General features: G+C 33.4%; 1 protein-coding gene across 2 annotated transcripts in view; it reads right to left on the bottom strand.

The window, feature by feature from the left end:
* Positions 1-19,243, bottom strand: part of SEMA3D (semaphorin 3D) — a 175,904-nt gene that overhangs the window by 28,154 nt on the left and 128,507 nt on the right. For both annotated transcript variants that reach the window (XM_054692482.1, XM_037510764.2), the window contains exons 9-11: positions 11,138-11,252; positions 9,678-9,747; positions 6,957-7,101 (exon numbers count right to left, since the gene is read on the bottom strand). In XM_054692482.1, coding sequence (XP_054548457.1) covers positions 6,957-7,101; positions 9,678-9,747; positions 11,138-11,252 — 330 coding nt within the window. The remainder of the gene's footprint in view (positions 1-6,956; positions 7,102-9,677; positions 9,748-11,137; positions 11,253-19,243) is intronic.

Raw genomic sequence — 19,243 nt, 5'->3', positions numbered from 1 at the left:
TTTTGTAGTGGGTCAGGCAAATTAAATAGCTAATTGCTTAGTAGATGGTACGACTTTTGACAAAGGATTTTCAATTTTTCCAGAGGTCTTAACTCCTAAAATAGAATTGGAAAGAGGAAACATTTATTCAGGAACTATTTAAAGACTTGACTAACAATTCTTACTCAATATTTTGCAGAATATTTTAATATTTTTTTCTTACCAGAAAGATAAAGGCATATCATCTATACTCTTTAGTAAACCATGAAAGGGAAGTAAATGGGAAGAAGGAGGTTGCTTGCTTGGTGGTTTTGATATTTCATGTAGTTTAGAGAAAATAAAAGAAAAGCAACAACAATCACAACAAAATGAATTAGAAAGTTGAAGTCAAAGATGAGTAATTATCTCAGGTGTCCAGCATCTCAGTGTAAAAGGGAGAGCGGAGACAAAAATTTACATCTTTGGTACATAGTTGAGGATGTTTATTAACACATCATATGTTCCCTGAAATATGATTGTTTCAAATGTCTTAACAAGATATTCACAGGAATCCTCAGAACCCCCTTCAATATCTATATACAAAAATGAACAGATTTTGCTGATGTTGAGATATTAACAGGAATTACAATGTGTTGATCATTCACCAGTATGGATATAGTAATATCAAGTTATGAAATTAAAATATAGTACCTATAATTTCCTCTTTTTTGCACCCCACAAAACACATTTTTATCTTTAAAACTAAAGTTAAAACATTTAAAAAGTAAAATCAGCAATGATTTGACTTCAAAAATAAGTACTTTTCACATGTTACCTATTGTGAATAATTCTGCAATAAAAATAGGAAAGCTATTCTTTCTTCAAGCTCGTTATTTCAATTCTTTTAAATAAATACCCACAAGAGGGATTTCTGGATCATATTGCAGTTGTCTATTTTCTTTTCTGAGGAAGCTTTACTCTATATGTAGAAACAATCTAAATGTGATGGATAAATGTATCAAAAAATGCTCATCCCTAAAAAGAAAGGAAATTCTGCAATATGGGACAACACAGATGAACCAGGAGGATGCTATGCTGTTTCGCTAAGTGAAGTAAGACAAATACTACATGATTCCACTTATGTTTCATTAACCAAAACAAAGAGACACACTACTGATTGGGAGAAAAATTTTGCACTCCATACCACTAAGGGACTGCTCACAAAGATATACAAAGAACTCACAAGACTCGAAAGAGTAAATAATCCACTCAAAAAATGGGCAGAAGAGCTAAAAAGACACTTCTCCAAAAAGGAAATACAAATGGCCAACAGGTGTATGGAAAAAATGTCCACCATCCCTCATAATCAGGGAAATGCAAATCAAAACCACTACAAAATACCACCTTACACCAGTGAGAACAGCACACATTAAAAAACTGGCAACAATAAATGTTGGCAAGGATGTGGTGAAAAAGGAACTCTCCTACACTGCTGGTGGGAATGCAAACTGGTACAACCACTATGGAAAGCTGTATGGCAGTTCCTCAAACTACTAAAAATGGAACTACCATATGATTCAGCAATTCTACTCCTTAGAGATTTTACCCAAAGGAGACAAAAACATTAACTCAAAAGGATACCTGCACCCCTATGTTTGTTGCAGCACTATTTATAATAGGTACATATGGAAACAACCCAAATGCCCAAAAATAGATGACTGGATCAAGAAGATGTGGTATAGATACACAATAGAATACTATTCAGCAATCAAAAAAGATAAACTAATGCCATTTGCAGCAAGATGGACAGAGGGACAGAGCTAGAAGGGATTATGCTCAGTGAAATAAGCCAGAAGGAAAAAAGAAAAATATTGGTTGGTTTCCTTATAGGAGGACTACAGGAGAACCAAATAAAGTATCAGGGGAAAATAACAATAAAAAATAAAGCAAAAATAACAGGCAACTATAAACAGAGACATTCTGCAGGGGAGAGGGAGGAAGAGAGCTCAAAACAAGGGAGAGAAGAGCACAAGGGACTATGGTGATGGTGCATGGGTGAACTGGTGGTGGGAATTTCATGGGGACTATCCCTGAGAAAATAAAGCAAAGATTCTACAAATATGAACAATGATGTAAAATATAAATAATTTATATATATATATATAATTTATACACACATACAAGTACTTACTTTTGGATAACAAAATGATTTAAAAACTATAACTCATTTTCAAATAAATATTTAATATTTTGCACACATATAGATAACTTTAAGATTCCTATCAACACAATAAAACTACATAGTAAGTTTTTATAATAAATCAAAAATAAAGAAAATTCTTATCCTTTGCACTACGTATTCCTGAAAACATTGGTTTTTAGAAGTCTGAAATTTTTGGCCTCTGTTTGGCTTCCATTCTGACCTGTACCACTGATTTGATGGTGGATTTTTCCACATAATATTTCACTTGGAACTTCTGGTTATCAAGACCCAGCAGTTCAATAACAATCAGATAAGGTCACCTGAAGAAAATGCACTTTGTTCATACATCCAACTTGGACACCAGAGGGCAGAAAATCACTTGCAGTGAACAAGTTCTGTAAGTGTATCTTGTAGATCCTTAAGTTTTCAGACTTAAAACACTGTAGAATAGTGATATCATTGCAAGACTAGGAGCTTAGGTGTGACAAGTTATCACAGGAAGTACAAAGTTCTGACAAAACTTAAAAATTTAAGGAGCTATGTTATGGCAAGTTGAAGGCTGTACCCTTCACTTAACAGAGTGAGAAGGTCAACACAGGCACTGCTGGAAGAACATCTACAAATTCAATCCTATTAGTAATATTAATACAGAAAATGTAACCGCCAAGGTGTTTTTGTAAATGATCTATTTAAAATTTTTTACTTAGGTATAAAGTGATTTATTAAATATTCTGCCATTTCACAGAAAGCAAATTATTCAGCAATGCTTTTATTAGTTACCTGTGGTTTCTCTGAATTAAAATAAATGACAAGTGCAATAAGGTTTCAAAACTTCTTTGTTTGGGCAGAGAACAGATTAAATCCCCGAGGAAACAGCATAAGGTTCTGTCTGGCTGTTCCCTTTTAGCACTTTGAAGGTATAATGGCAAGGGGTTAAACAATATTTGATTCAGAGTCAGGTGGATCTAAATTTAATTCCATCTCACCACTTCACAAGCTATAAGAACTGTGAGTGTATGCTTAGCCTCAGTGGACTTTTTCTTATCCATAAAGCCAGCATAATCATATCTACACTGCTACGCTGCTGTAAGAATGTGCTGACATAACACTGAAGTGCTTATCATTGTGTCTGGATCATGAGGACTGTTCAATAACGGTTTGTGACTAAAATTTCTGAGCTGGAGTTTTGTAGAAAATAGGAAGGACGAGAGCATCACTTAAAAATTACTGAGAGAAAAATCAAGAGATTATGTAGAAATAAATGTAGTTAATTTTAGGTAGAACATTCAGCAGTTTATCAATTGAGTAAATTTAAAGAATAGATGAATATTAGGGAATATTTTAAAATTAAAGGAGAAAAGACTAGTCAGAAATCTTCAATACTGCTGTTCATTCTGCTGTTTTGTAGTAGGGATAATGGGAAAGTTACCTACATATTCTGGGCATCAGATTCCTCCTCTGTAAAATGAGGGGGAATTACGTGGTCTCCATCATTCATTCTCAAATTTTACAAGTATAGTTACTTGATATGCCGTGAAATGTAATTTCAATGGTTTTATGAATATAGAGTTATTTAAAATGGTAAGGCTAGTTTATGAAAAGCATATTTGTGTGATAGCTTTTCACATCAGATATATGTTTCTAACTTCAATATCTGCCTTCCAAATGTAAACTAAAATGTAGAAAATAATAGAAATAACATTGTATGCAAATAAAAAGCAAGATATCATTTCAAAACTAGCTACAAAAAAGTAATGAAACAAACTGGTTACTCATTTATGCACAATTTTAGACATTTTAAAATTCAGTCAGTGGTTTTAAAGAGAGTATGGAAGTTAAAAGTTACTTGGAGATAATGTCCTTTGTCTACGGCAGATTTCCATCTATCAGGAAGAACAGTCATCACTATTTTTGTACAGGATTGGAAAAGGTTGGTCAATGAAAAATAATTTTGAAATACTTCAATATAATGGTTGAGAATAAGTAAATTCTTTAGACTGATGTATATGGTTGCTCCACATCAAAACAAGGCTAGATACAATCTGGTTTTAGCTCAGAACACAAAATCTCCCTTTTAGCCAAAACTACAAAGCAAAACAGAAAATCTTCCACAGTAACTTGGATTTTACAAAATCCTTCCAATTTTGATTTAAAAAGACATAATCTACCTCACCAAAGTACTCTGCTGTAGTTTTCTGGAGGAGACTTTGTCTTCTTGTCTCGATTACAAGAGTGATCCAAGTACAGGTTATAGATAAAAGACTAGTTACAAGGTGTAATTCTCAAAGCCTAGCTTCAAGTACAAATGTGTTTACACATTTTTTTAAAGTACAGGAATTTTATGACAATAATTGATGTTCAGTTTTCTTTTCCAAATCTTACGGAGAACTAAAAGTTAAATATTTCTTTGGTAGTTTGGATGCATCTTATTTCCCAGCTAATTTTGAACTCTTCAAGAGAGTGTCTACAATGTAAACACTTTATGTTTTGAGTACTCAGCATCAAAGACTGGTCTGTTTAACATAATGTTGTACTTCCTTTCTCATTAATAAGAAACCCTTCTCACAGACATTTATGTTTTACTGTTGTGAATGTGGGCTGGGGAAGGTGGTGCTTTGTCACAGTTCAAAAACATGACTGTACACTTGTGAGGAAAGTGAGGCGATGTGGGAGTTATCTTAAGCCTTGTGACACCTGCAGCTCTTTTGCATAGGAGCAGGGCAGCAGTGTCAACCACCACCTCTGCTGCACCTTTATTTTTTATTTTATTTTTTAGAAGATTTATTTTTATATATTCATACATTCAAGTACTGGGATATAGGCCAGAGGTGAGGAGTGAGAGGATTCACCAGAGACAGAAACCTACTCTGTAATGTCTGATGCATCTACATGTTATTTTGACAATCAGTTTCAATTTCTTATTATAATAATTTGCTGTATATATGCAAGCAAATAATTTTCTGTAATTAATATGGATGATTTCAGTCCCAACTTCTTCTCTCCTATAACTTTCAGATAATTGGATTTTTTTTTAGTTATCTGAATGATCACTGTCTTTCTGTTAAAAACAAATTCATATACAAATAGCTCAGAATATGACAGTTTTTGATACTTAACCCCAGAATCCTAGTATAATAAAACTTCCCCAAATAGAGTTCCCTCTGAATTTTAACCATCATTCTCAAAACAATCCAAAGTAGCCTCAGAAGCAAATGTGTTTACAAATTAAAAAAAAAAATAGGGCTCCTATGACAAATATTTAGGTTTCTCATCTATTCAACATATAATAAATATACACAAAATATGTTATATATTATATATAAATATATACATATATATTCAATGAAAGATTTTCTATGGGAGGGGATATTAAATATAATTTAACAAAGTATTTTTAATATAAAATTAGAGTACAAGAACTAAAAGGTTGGACTCTGCAGCCAGAATATCTGGGTTATAAACTCAGAGGCACCACTCATAGCTCCATTACCCCCAGCAAGTTACTCTACCTCTCTGTGCCTACATTTGCTCATCTGTTAATGGTATTAATAATAACAGCACTTGCTTCATAAAGTCATTTTGAAGATTTATAAAGGCTGTAAAGATATGTAAAATCTTTAGAAGAGATTTTCCAATAGTACACCCAATCTATGTTACAAAATAAATGCAAATATACAGGATAAATATAATAAATATAAACAAGGATATTTTAGATATATAATTTATATAATAAACATAAACCAATACATTAAAAAGTCAGAACAGATCTGACATTCAAAGAAAATAAGAGTAAATTCTAAAAAATATTACTTGCAAAAAGAGATTCTTTCCATAAAAGTTACTTTATAATCAAGTCAAAAAATATCCTTTAAAATGTATTTATAATGAGGAATTATGAAAGAGAAAATAAGAGGATGGTATAGTGTGCTTCCCAAACTTAATTAACTTATATAAAGGAAGATGGAAAGAATTTAGAAAGTCTGGGTACCAGCTGTGTCCCCCTTAAGAATGAACATATGAAAAATACAATATATTCAATAGAATTTGATGGGTTAGGTCACTAATATTTCTCAAAGATTTTGATGCACATATTCAACCTCTTAGTAGAAATATTCAAAATGAATCCTAAATGAAAAAATGTCTAACAAAGTTCTATTTATAGTAAGTCAATTAACCAACCCTAAAGTAACTTAAACTATTTTAAATATTATCAATAAAACAAAAAAAATCATTTATAATGCAAATAAAACACAATTCTTACTTACATATATGCTTTCAACATGAATTTTACTATTTGAAAAGAATTTTAAACTCAGTATTCTCAAGGTCTTTCTCCATCTAAAAAATGCCTATTATTCCAAGGTGCAACATAATAAAGATAAATGCATAACAAAAGAGAACATTTAAATGAATAATTATAACTGAGATAGTCTTTTCAAAGTAGAAGTGGGGACTAAAAAACTCTAGCAATAAGCAGGATTTCATAAGGGGGAGAATACTTAAGTAGTATTTCTATGTAGGAGTATTTATCTGTCTAGGTAGTAAATCAGTTAACTTAACTATACTCAGTATAGTCTGTTCCTCATGGTATAGCCCATTATTTCCTTAAAATTCTTACTCAAAAGAGAAACATGAATTCTAATGAAGGTAAGAAATGTTACCACATCACTGTCAATGAAAATAGTTATTTTCAAATCCAAAGGATCTATTGTTTTGGTGAAAAGCATACTTTATTAGAATAGTATTAGGAAGAAAGTACAGGAATTAAGACAATTTGGCTAAATTTGATACATACTGTGCCAGGTCGGGGGTAAGGAATTCTTCCATCATACTGCACCCAGCGATGGTCTGCACTTTCCTTATGAGCATATGGACCATTAAAAACTGCTCTGATGTCAGCCATGCTATACACACAAACAGCAGAGCCTTTGAAGATGGAGCTGGAAAAAAAGCAGCATTTTTCACTTATTCACTGACTCATTCTATGGACATTTATTGAGCATATAATATACCAGGTACAGTGGACAAATTTGTTCAGCACATTCTATTTTTGACACATGTTACAAGAAAATGTAATCAAGAAGCTTAGGTCACATAATAATGAATAAGTATAATATTTATATTACAAGTAACTATAGCTAGTATATTTAAATATGAAAATAAAGATGATACCTTTGTAAGCTGCTAATTTGGACTGCATTTCTGATTTTGTAATTTGTATGATTCTGCTAAATATTATAATGAAACTAAAAAGGTACAGGAGGAAAAAAGTTCCTATATTCACTCAAGTTAATTATCTCAGTCCCACTCTCCTGGCATCTTTCCATTGAAGAAAGTTTCTTTGAAGTCACTCTGTGTTCCACACACAAAGGTAGACATGTGCCAAGGAGACACACGGATGGGTACCCATACAAGGTATTTGGGGAGTTTTTAAGGAAGGAGCTGACATCTAAATTGATATTTGATGGATTAGTTGGAATTACCTAGGAAATTGAGGTTAGAGAGGCAGATGCAAGAAAAACTACTGTACCTGTGTACTCTTGAATTTTTATTTGAAGTTATCACATCATAGCATTTTCTAAAAAACTTAAAAAGTTATAGTGTTTTCATTTTGTTTTATTTCTGGAAATTAAAACATTTTCTTTGACTCTAATTCTCTCAATGATTGCTGTTTTCAAAAACAAGATTACTATGACCTGAGATACATGCTCAGCACTGCATAAATGAGATAAAGATTCTTTAGCATTAGTAGCTCAATTATTAATACTCTTGTAATGATATTGATAGGAAATATTGGGAAGTGCTAATAAATAGCACTGGGAGAAAACCAATTGCTAAAAAGGGAGTTAATGTTCCATAACATTGATCTGTCTATGATATTTAAAAGGAATGGTACATCATGCTTAATAGTATAGCTGGTACTGCAGGTTAGTTACATCTTTTCATCAGATAAAAGATGTGACATACACCCTGATATTACTTCAGTGTTCAAGACAATATTAAAAATAAATTAGGAAAGTACACCATGAACAAGAAGCTGAATTGTAACTTCATATTCCGGGTGGGCAGAGTCTGGTGGAGAAAATGAACACTATCTTGGGCCTACGTCTCCCTGGCACATGTCTACCTTTATGTGTGGAACACAGAGTGACTTCAAAGAAACTTTCTTCAGTGGAAAGATTCCAAGAGAGTGGGACTGAGATAATTAACTTGAGTGAATATAGGAACTTTTCTTCCTGTACCTTTTTAGTTTCATTATAATATTTAGCAGAATCATAGAAATTACAAAACCAGAAATGCAGTTCAAATTAGCAGCTTACAAAGATATCATCTTTATTCTCATATTCAAATATACATATTCCATATCTCATAATTAAACAAATAGTATTTTTTCTAACATATTGTGAACCAATAGTAACTTGAGTTTACACATAGGTATTTTGAAGTAAATGAGGATACAGAGAAGAAATAATATGCCTACAAAATATTTTAATAATTTATTCAAAAGGAGACAGTAAGATAATTTCTTAATATCAATATCATTGATTACTTCAATACTAATATTAGTAGACACTGATAAAGACTGACAGCAGAACTATGGGAAAAGTGAAAGGTATTTCAAAGTATCTATTGCAGACAGTAATATGTAGAAAGAAAGACATGCATTAAACACAGTCAAAGGTAAATTACTGAATTAAAAAAAAAAAGACTGTGTATATTCTTTGAAAAAGCTTCATAGACACTAGGACAAATTTTGAGGCAGTCACAGAGAGCATGACAAGTTCGAAAGAGTATTATGCAGACAGAAGACAAGAATATAGGGGCAGAAATTAAGAAAACATCATTAGTTCTCATGTCATGTTTGCTAGTAACGCTCCTCTGCTTTGAGCAAGTCATACAACTTCCTTTTGCCTAGTTAGTAGGCTAGTGAGGTGGCGATCAAGAGCCATACGCCCACCTTTACCGGGTTATGGGGAAATTGCTGTGTTAACATTTTGAAAATCAAGATTATTCCATCTCATAATTATGGTCTAACCAGTGACTAAGAAATGCATTTCTTTAGTATCACTTCTAAGTCACACAGCTTGAAATATTTCAGGCATAAACATATACTAATAATAAGTGATGAGGATAACCATATGACTTTATACCCAGCAATTTTACTTTGGGGTCTAGTGTCACAAATATACTTGCTTATACAGGGAATGGGATATGTATGAAGTTAGTCACTGAAGTATTATTTTTACCAGTCAAGGACATTGGAAATGTACAATGGACTGGTTACAAACGTGGTAATCGGCACGGGGGTAACTATGCTCATGTTTAAAGAACATGAAGATACTTGATTTGTTGGTATAAGAGATTTCTAAGAAATACTAAGTGAAAAAGTAAAATGAAAAAATGGTATGACAAAAGGAGGGGACAAAAAGAATATATTCTTTTTATATATAAATGCATTGGCCTCTATACAAATAACAATTCTCTAAAAAGATTATAAGCATTTTTTTTAACATACCTGGTTGTAGTAAAAACTCCATATACTACAGGATTTCTTTCGTCTCTTGTGGGGAGTAAGTAAATATCTTCTATTAATGGGAAAAAAATAATAATTCACTATATCTATTTTCCAGTATTATACATTTACTTTTTTTTAATAATGAAAATTTCTGAGAGTGTAGTTAGTATATAAAATCAAAGTGAGTCATTATATTATGATACTCAGCTGGACATTTAACCACCCAGGTATTTACTTCAATCACCTATAAATGGGATCATTCATTTGATAATCTCCCATGACTGTTTCCAATTGGGAGCAGGTGATATCCAAAAGAAGAAAAACTGAAAACATAAGTTACTTTTACTCTCCAGAGTAGAAAAGTGCTGTTCTCTATTATATCAACTTATTAGTAATTCAATGGCCTATTTGGTAGCTATGAAAATAGCTACACAAGTAATTAACAGAGTACTGATACTAAATTATGTCAAATAATGTCATTTAAAAGATTATTTAAGATGTGAGCATGCTTACATACACATTGAGAGTTAATCCATAAATACTAATGTATATTTTAACATGGTAAAATAGAATAACAACAAACCATTCAGCAATAGTCATTTTGCCTTTGCATAAAAAAGAAATTTCAAGAAAATAAAAACTCATGGTGTTGACATCTTATATATATATATAATATAATTGAAAATATTCATTCTAAAATTAGCTGTGAGAGAAGTTAGAGGAAATGAAGAGAGGATTAAGAGAGGAAATGAAAACTATGTGTCTCTGAGTCATTTTTATGAACATGCCAGAGACAGAGTTGACCAAATCTCCCACGTTCTCCAGCAGAGGGCATCTGCAGAATAAGGAACCTAAGTTCCTGTCACCTTTTATACAGCATCTCCCTCAAAGTGAAAGACTGCATGGAGAAGTATGGGTCTGTCCTTGCTGCAGTTCTCTTTCCTTCACTAACTTTGGGGTGCCTAGAGGAGAGGTTGGCCTCATGACAATGTGCATCCACATCAAGAGCACTTCTACCTGCATATTTCTGTGCGTTCAAAGTTAGTGAAAACTGGGCCTCTCTGGTGGCGCAAGGGGTTAAGACACAACCTATAAAGCCGTCCGCAGCCACTGCAGCACGAGTTCGATCCCCGGCCAGGGAGCTGCCCACATGGCGCAGCAGACCTTTCCTGACTCACCTGCTGCTCCCCTCAGTGGTGTAGATCTGCCTGTTATGCTCCCCACTCTGTCTCAGATGAATCCTCTCACCCCCCTCCCCCACACCTCTGGTCTGTATCCCAGTTCTTGTATGCATAAAAAAATAAATCTTAAAAAAAAAAAAAAACAAAGTTAGTGAGAACCACTGCTGCGAGCTTTGTTGGTGATATAGTCAGGCATTTGGGGCTAAAATAAAATAAATGCCAAATAATTTAATTAAGCAAGAACATGTTTCTTAATTAAAAAAAGGACATATGACTTACGAAGCTCATCAAAATGAGTATCTGCCCCATCACTTCCAGGAATGGAGCAAATCAATCTGGCCTTAAGAAAAGTGGTCCATTTGTTTATCAGACTGCGTTGTCCTCCTACGTCATTCTGGGAAAAGAGGAAAATAAAGATACAGATTTACTGACATGATTCTATTCCCAAGCAAAAATAGTGGTTATTACTAACAGTGTCTTGTTTACGTCATTGTTTACAAAGACAGACAGTCTACATATATAAGTGCTTGAACTCTGAGTGAGGGAAAAGGCAGTTTTCCCCTTCACATTAAATGTCTTTCTTTGGCTAAATGAATGCAATGCAAGCAACACAGCTCTCTGGAATGAGTAGATGCATATGTATGCCACAGTAAGCAAGGCAGTTCTGGATTCAAACCCCATCTCTGCCAAGTTTTACTCATGACCTACAAAAGGTTATTTAATTCTCTCAGTCTCTGTTTTCCCATCAACAAAATGATTAATGCTTTGAAATATCGCTATTTTGATGAGTAAGTGGAAAACATTGTGTAAAGTGCCTAGCACCGGGCCAGGAACCTGTGGTCAATAAATGCTACCACTGGCCTATATAGTTTGAACATGATTAAGATCAGTATTTGCATCTTTAGAAATATGCCTTTGTATAGACTTAACAATAGTCTTTTCCAAATTTAGTGCCTTACTAATTAAATATCAAGGGTACTTGTACATATACAATAACATACATATAAAAGCAATCTTATATTAAATGTTGATCAATGTTTTCCATACTTTATTTTACTCTGAATACTTCATTAAATATGTTCTTTAGACATTTAGCAAAATATAAGTGTTCAAATTAATTAAATAGAATAAACAGAATTATGCTACTCAATACATCACCATAAAAAGATTTTTTTATTTTTAATTTAATATGTCCCTATGAATACTAAATTAATGGCTTATTGATTAACTCAAATAGAACTTCTATGCTTGTATTAAATAAAATGAGACTTTCATTGCATAAGCACAATAAGAACCTAGTTTCAACTTTCAAAAATTACTTTTGGAGTCACATACCATTAATGTATTTATATTTAACATGTAAATTCTATAAAAATTCATATACTTCATGCAGTCTATGTTCTGTAAAGTTCACTGTCAAATTTCAAGGCTGTTTTTATCTAGGAAGTATCTTAGCCATGCTTTTTATTTCTGAAAATTAAATTAGAGAAAAACAGTTAAGTGACTACACTCCAAGAAAATTCAAAGCCAAATAAATGGTTGCTATCTTGAAGAAAGGGGGAGAATAAGAGAGATGGGAGAGGGATAGAGACAGATCTTTTTTTAAATATTATCATGGGTCATACAGAAATCCCAATCTCAGATGACATACCAAAGTAGCAGAGCAAACCTTAGTGTTACTCTTAGATTTGTTGGAAAGCTGAGAAGGTAAGATCCTGGAAATAAGAGACCTTCGTTATCTTTATGGGCTTAGCACCTAACACCAAGCATTTAATGTGGCACTCAGAGCGAACATGTTTTATGTCCCCTCTTATAAACAACGGAATGATTTCATAATAGCTCTCTGCCTAAATAAGAAATAATACTTTCTTGAGTTGTTCTCTAGACTTACACATAATCTAAAGACATTTCAAATTTAAAGACATTGAAATTCAATAACTTATCATTAAACTAAAATTTGTACTTAATGAACAAAATATCACACCTCACAATTTATGCTATGCCTCACTGTTTTAAATTTTATGTGATTCCAAATCTTTGTGAATTTACTCTTGGAACACATGCAGCTGAGTTCATGCTTGTTGGGAGCTGACGACACATATATGTATATACACAGACACATAACAGAAACAGTGAAAACCACAGCAATTGTTTAGAACTTGCACAGACAAAATACTTTCTGGCAGTAGTATTTTGTCAATGATACTGTTTACAATTGCTGACACATGCTGATAATAAAAAGCAAAATAACATTTAGTTGACTTTCTAATAGTTTTTAATTTTCACTAGAAGATGGACTCCCTATTATTTTACCCAACATCTACTCCAGCTATGTCAGTAACACCCTATTTGTCACAATTAATAAACACATTTAATCATGATTAAGTAAATATACAATAAAAAGTTGATACATCTTTAGAAAAGTATAAATAAAAATGCAGGTAAATGCTAAAGATTTTGACTCTCCTCTGCAATTTCTTTCCAGTTAGAAAATAGAACAGGCTTCATTGAAGAGTGAGATTTCATAATATCTTTCACATGATAAATGGGTTCAGAGATTGGTTCAGGAAAAATCTAGTTGCCAGAAACCAGTGGGGAAGGACAACAGGTAGACCAATTCAGAACATGAGTGAGACCTAGAACAAAGCTGGTTTAAACAAAGACTGAGATAAAATGAAATGGCGAAGGAAAATGTTAGAAAAGTCATTGGGGTAAGTTCAAAGACTGCTCTAAAAGCAAGCCAAAGTGTCTATGTTATTTAGTACACAAGGAAGGATTACTAAAAGATTTAGCAAAGAAGTGAATAAGTTTTCTTTTAAGAAAACATACATAATATAGTCTATATAATAATCCTCATAAACAAGTAACTATAATTGCTCTTAAATTTGTATTTTATAAATGGTACTTTTATCATTTGAGTGTCACTACTGAATAATACATATAATCTCTATTTCAGCCAATTACTGTATGATATCAGATTTGTGCAGATGTGAAGGCAGATTTATCTAAATAAGTTTGAAGTTTTAATGCTAGATAAGACTTAAGTTTTAATGATAGTATCCTCCAATCATTTAATAAACATAAACTTAGAGGTGAATAAGAATGGTGAAAAATAGTGATGCTTCCTCTGAATATAATAATGATTTCCATATTAATTTGTACTAAAATTCCAGTGAGAAAATGTTATCTTTAATTATTCAAGGATTTTAAATATATTTAAAAATACGAGATAACTAATCTTTTTCAATACAAATGATACTTTATTTGTATTTTTAATTTACAAGTGTAGTCCATACACACACACACACACACACACACACACACACACATATATATATGAAGTCTTCATATGTGTGTATATATGGGTGCACGAGAATTCTAGTTGTACTACATACAGCTGGAGTTAAAATCTTAAACATTTTAGTGCATTCTTCTTATATACTTTCAATATTTTTTAATTTTCACTGTCTATATTTTTATATATTTAAAGGCAGTAATAAATTTGAAAAATAGTGTCAAAAATAATGTCAATCTAATATCTATAAAGAAATTATCATGAATATAATGCCAGGGCCTAGTTTTGCTTACTGTTTTTAAACCTAGCACGAGTAGTTTCACACATTTTATTAGCGTAAATTGTGGGACAGGAAAGAGATTTATATTGTACCTGCATTTTTTTTTAACCCGACAAATGGAAATTTAAATCCTTTAAACAAAAGAGTATCTAAATGTTCTTGCCTACCCATCTGACCAGCTTTCCCCGTCTCTCAAGGAATAAAAAGATAAAAAAATAAACAAAAAATCCAGGTCAAAGATTAAAGTCACCTGCTGTCAGCAGGGAAACAAGTATAGTTTCTGGGATAATAGCTCTCAGAAATGGATTATAAGCGTTTAATGACTGAATAGTAACTCTTACAGACATCCAGAAGCATGACCTGGGATGGCAAAGTTTACTTCAGAAAGAGTTGTATTTCCCCTGCAGGGAAGTGTCAGTTGACTGACTTTGTTGACCAGCCCTCAGTCCCTGGATTTGTTTGCAAATCCACACAATCCCCCCTGAGAACTTTAAGCCCAGAGGAGAGCTGAAAGGGAGGTAACCACTTTTGTACTAAGTTGTCACCTCCTTGCTTATTTTTGTGAAGTTCTAAAGAACACAACCGTCTCACTAACACAACAGATTTATTATTGAGATGTCAGAATCAGCAGCTTTTAGTCACTGGTCACTTCTCTGTGCCTCTAGTCTATTTATCACAGCTTCTTTGTGGTCAGATTGCCAAAAGCCTTGACATCCTCTACACAAAGATGCAGATGAAAGTAACAAAGAAATTAAATGTAAACAACACCAACCACATGTGTTCAATCTGGGTGGTGAGTGCTGAGGGGTCCAGATTTCTTATTCTCTGTAGCTTTTTAAGTGTGTGCAATATTTTTTTTTTTAATTTTAAAGTGATTAATAAAAACAGAAAAGAAAAAAAGTCAAAGATGAAACAAAACACATCTGCAATCTTTCATCAGTTTTAAAATGCAGTATTTTGAGGCATTTAATTGGTGATGGCTGCATATTATGAAAAATACTATGATTTTCTAATCATAGTACCTTCTAATGAGTAGATCAGTCACAAGAAGGTTAATGGTGATTCCATTTTCCTTTTACTGTCCCAGCAAACTCAAGCTCCTATAAATCTTACATAGACATATAGAGTAGCTACAAGCTGTCACACATGAACTTATATTGAGTGAGCCTTTTGACCTTTGGGTCACCATGCTGGGTTCATCTGTTAAACATGGTTTTTATCCATATCATCCTACTCAACAATCTCTCAGCACTTTATAAATATTGTAATTTTCACCTACATATCGGGAAACAGACACTCACAAAATGCAATGATTGACTTTCAGTTCCTATGCTTTCAAGACTTGAAGATCAATAAAATCGCCAAGGTATTTGTGAGCATGTTGTAGTCAATTAAAATATGGAGATATATTTAGAAATCTGCAACCCTACTAAAACGAGGTTAAGATGAAAGACACCAGGCTTTTCAAATCAATAAACAACAGAGAATATCACAACTTAAGCACTTTAAAAAATGGGGTTGATGCTTGGATCAGAGGTTAGAGATTTTACTTTGCTTAAGATTTCGTTCTTTTACCCAATGCTGCCCTTATCTTTGTATAAGCAAGAGAATGGCAGTCTCTGAAACACTCTGAAAACCATAATTTATACAACATCTTCTGCACACTTCACTCCAGTTCTACTAATTAATGATAACACTTAATGTCAGAGATTTTAGATAGAAGTACCATTACCCACCTTCTTATGAAATGTGCCTTAAAAATGTAGTGGTAAATCAATAAGACATTTTTTCCATAATTGAAACTATTACACTGAGGTAAGCGCACAGCTTTCTATTGACCCTTTTATTAAATTTAACAAATTGGATTAGGGCAATTTAATACTTTTGAGTTTTTTATTTAGTGTCTTATATTTCAATGCATCATTCATATCTCTATATGATTTTTCACTCATAATAAGAATTGTACCTTGCAGGTGTTAAATTGTCTTAAGAAGCATTTGTATCAGGAAATCCTAGTGTTGTGGTCACAGCATATGACATTTCAGAACAACTATTCAATCTACTTCTATCTGCTGCCTCAATCTTCACAGAGTTATTTCTAGGGACAAGTTTTAAAACCTTTGTAAACTTAATAAACATGGTCTGCCTGGGGCTGTGTAAAATAATAATGATAATGCAAACCCAGAATGACCTTAGTAGAAGCTTAAAACAATGATTATGAAAAGGTAGAAATGGAAAGAAAATCTGGACTAAAACCTCAAAAGTCTCATGTAAATAGATATCATGTGCATTAAAATACACTGTCATATAACAGGAAGTGGTTAATTGAGGATATCTTAATACACTAAATGAACTCATGGAAGATCGTGAAGTTATACCCACTGAATCAAAGGAGAGAATTATATGGTACTTTCATTTTTAGCCCATGTGTCTTCTTTTGCAATATGCTATATAACTAGGTTTCATGTAATTATTGTATTAAGAGTAAAAAAAAATCACTAAAATAAATCTCCTTCATCTACTAATATACAAGTATCTAAGTATTACAAGAAAAACAACTATACAAACTTGAGTATCTTAGAAAGGGGAGAGAAGAAGAAAAACAAAAAAAAAAAAACTTTTTAGGGCAGGTATTGAACACAGTGATTTTTAAGGGATAAATTCTATAGAGGCTTTGAGAGCAAATTTTTTTTCTTCATAAAAAGAACTCTATTAGAGATGTTTTTAATTTGCCATTGGGAAATCAAAATGGAGAACATGTTTCTCCTAACTAGTTCAAAAACTTGTAAAGATTATTGGAAATGAGGTTTGGGTAATACACTATGGTAAAGAATTCAGTTTAGAAGATGTAACAGATTACAGTTTGCTAAATCTAAGCATGTTAAGCAGTCTTTTTCAGGTAGGACAGAGTACATTAAATTAAAAAAAAAAAATGTTACAGCCAACGATATAAATCCTTGCCCAGGAATTTCTGACAGGAAAACAGATGGAAGTGAAGCAAAAGCACATCTGTAACTTGTGGGCTCTAAATCTCTCATTTAGGTTGTAAGTAACAAGCTGAAAGAAAGCATAAAAAAAAAAAAAAAAACATGACTCGGTGGAGATCAATAAATACGGAAAGTGCCATCAGCCTAAAAACACAAATCTTCAAAGGCAGTAATTGTCCAAAGAGGACCATATATCAAAATAGACAATGCAAGTGGATTTGAAGCAAAGGGCTATTAATTAGACCCCCAGGCAAGTTATGTGAAAGGGCCATCCAAACTGAATTCCTGGCGTAGACAAAAGGAAATATTGCAGAACAAAAAAGAACTGGCATAACCTACAGCTGGGATCTGGATTGGGCTAGCATAAGCAAACTAATGGACAATGCTTTCAGAAATGAACAGAATAGAAAAATAATGCAAAACAGCCTTGAGGTGGAAAGTCTCAAGCAACTCTCACTGAACTGCTTGATAGTTCCATACATTAAGAGTGGGTCTGGAAGGGAAACACACACACACACACACACACACACACACAGAGAGAGAGAGAGAGAGAGAGAGAGAGAGAGAGAGAGAAAGAGAGAATAATGGATATCATACAGTAATAAACATCACACAGACATAAATAATAATATCTGCAAGGACCAACTTGCCCAGCAAATAAACACAATTCTTCTCAGGGAGTTATTTCATGCTATTTCACCTGTTCATGCTAGTCAGCATTTATTACCCAGCCATGAAAATCTGTGTAGTTTACCACCTGAAAGAGCAGTCCAGGGTTTAAGTTACACAATTTAATACTTGAAAATATTAACTACTAGACAGGATCAAATAATTATAAAGTTTGGTAAGGACTTTAGAAATCATTCTAGACTAAGCACCTTATTTTTAACATGAGAAAACTGAGTGGCAGCTTAATTGGAAGGAGTAACTACTGAAAAATAATTCATTAGTAAATTGTGTTCTGCCATGTAAGAAAGATAAACATCTGAGTTTGAAAGAGATCTTTTGGATAAATGTACTTAATTTTCTGAAGCTCAATTTCTCAAAATCACCCTATGAAATAGGTTCTAAATAATTTTTTAGTGCTTTTCATTGTCCGCTCATCTCTATCAAAATTGCATTGTTCAATTTTTTCACACAATTGTCTGTATGTCACTGTAAATTTTGACTATGTCCAGAAATAATATCTATGCTCAAACTACAAATATTGCTTAAAATGAAGGCAAAGTATGTCATTTTGACCTGAAAACTAATAAACTATGTTATCTCCCCATTAACCTTTGATTACTAACCTAATATTCCAATAAACACAAACTGTCACTCTCTACTTCAAAGCATAGCTAGTTGATCTGGTTCCAAAAGTCTGCATGCAGGCCTTCCTGGTGGTGTAGGCTAACCCATGAAGCTATCCGCAGCCACGGCAGCATGAGTTCGATCCCCGGCCAGGGAGCACCCACATGGCGCAGCAGACCTCTCCTGACTCGCCCACTGCTTGCTCCCCTCAGCAGTGTATTTCCATTGATCTGCCTGTTCTGTTCCCCACTCTGTCTCTGGTGAATCCTTTCACCCCCCGCCCCGCACCTCTGGGCTGTACCCCAGTTCTTGCATGCATAAATAAATAAATCTTTAAAAAAAAGTCTGCAAGGGCCTCCCCAGTGGCGCAGCGGTTGAGCGCTGGGTTGCTAAGCTGCCCGCAGCCTCTGCAGCGCCGGTTCAATCCCCGGCCGCCAGGCAAGGGTCCCACATGGTGTGCAGACCTCTCCTGCCACCCGCTGTTCCCCTCAGCAGTGTACTTCGTCAGTCTGCCTGTTCTATTCCCTGCT

The sequence above is a fragment of the Talpa occidentalis genome, unplaced genomic scaffold (assembly GCF_014898055.3).
Source record: "Talpa occidentalis isolate TD23 unplaced genomic scaffold, MPIMG_talOcc4v2.1, whole genome shotgun sequence".
Classification (NCBI taxonomy): Eukaryota; Metazoa; Chordata; class Mammalia; order Eulipotyphla; family Talpidae; genus Talpa; species Talpa occidentalis.
The sequence above is the reverse complement of the archived record's forward strand: the minus strand, read 5'-3'. Positions and strand labels throughout refer to the sequence as shown.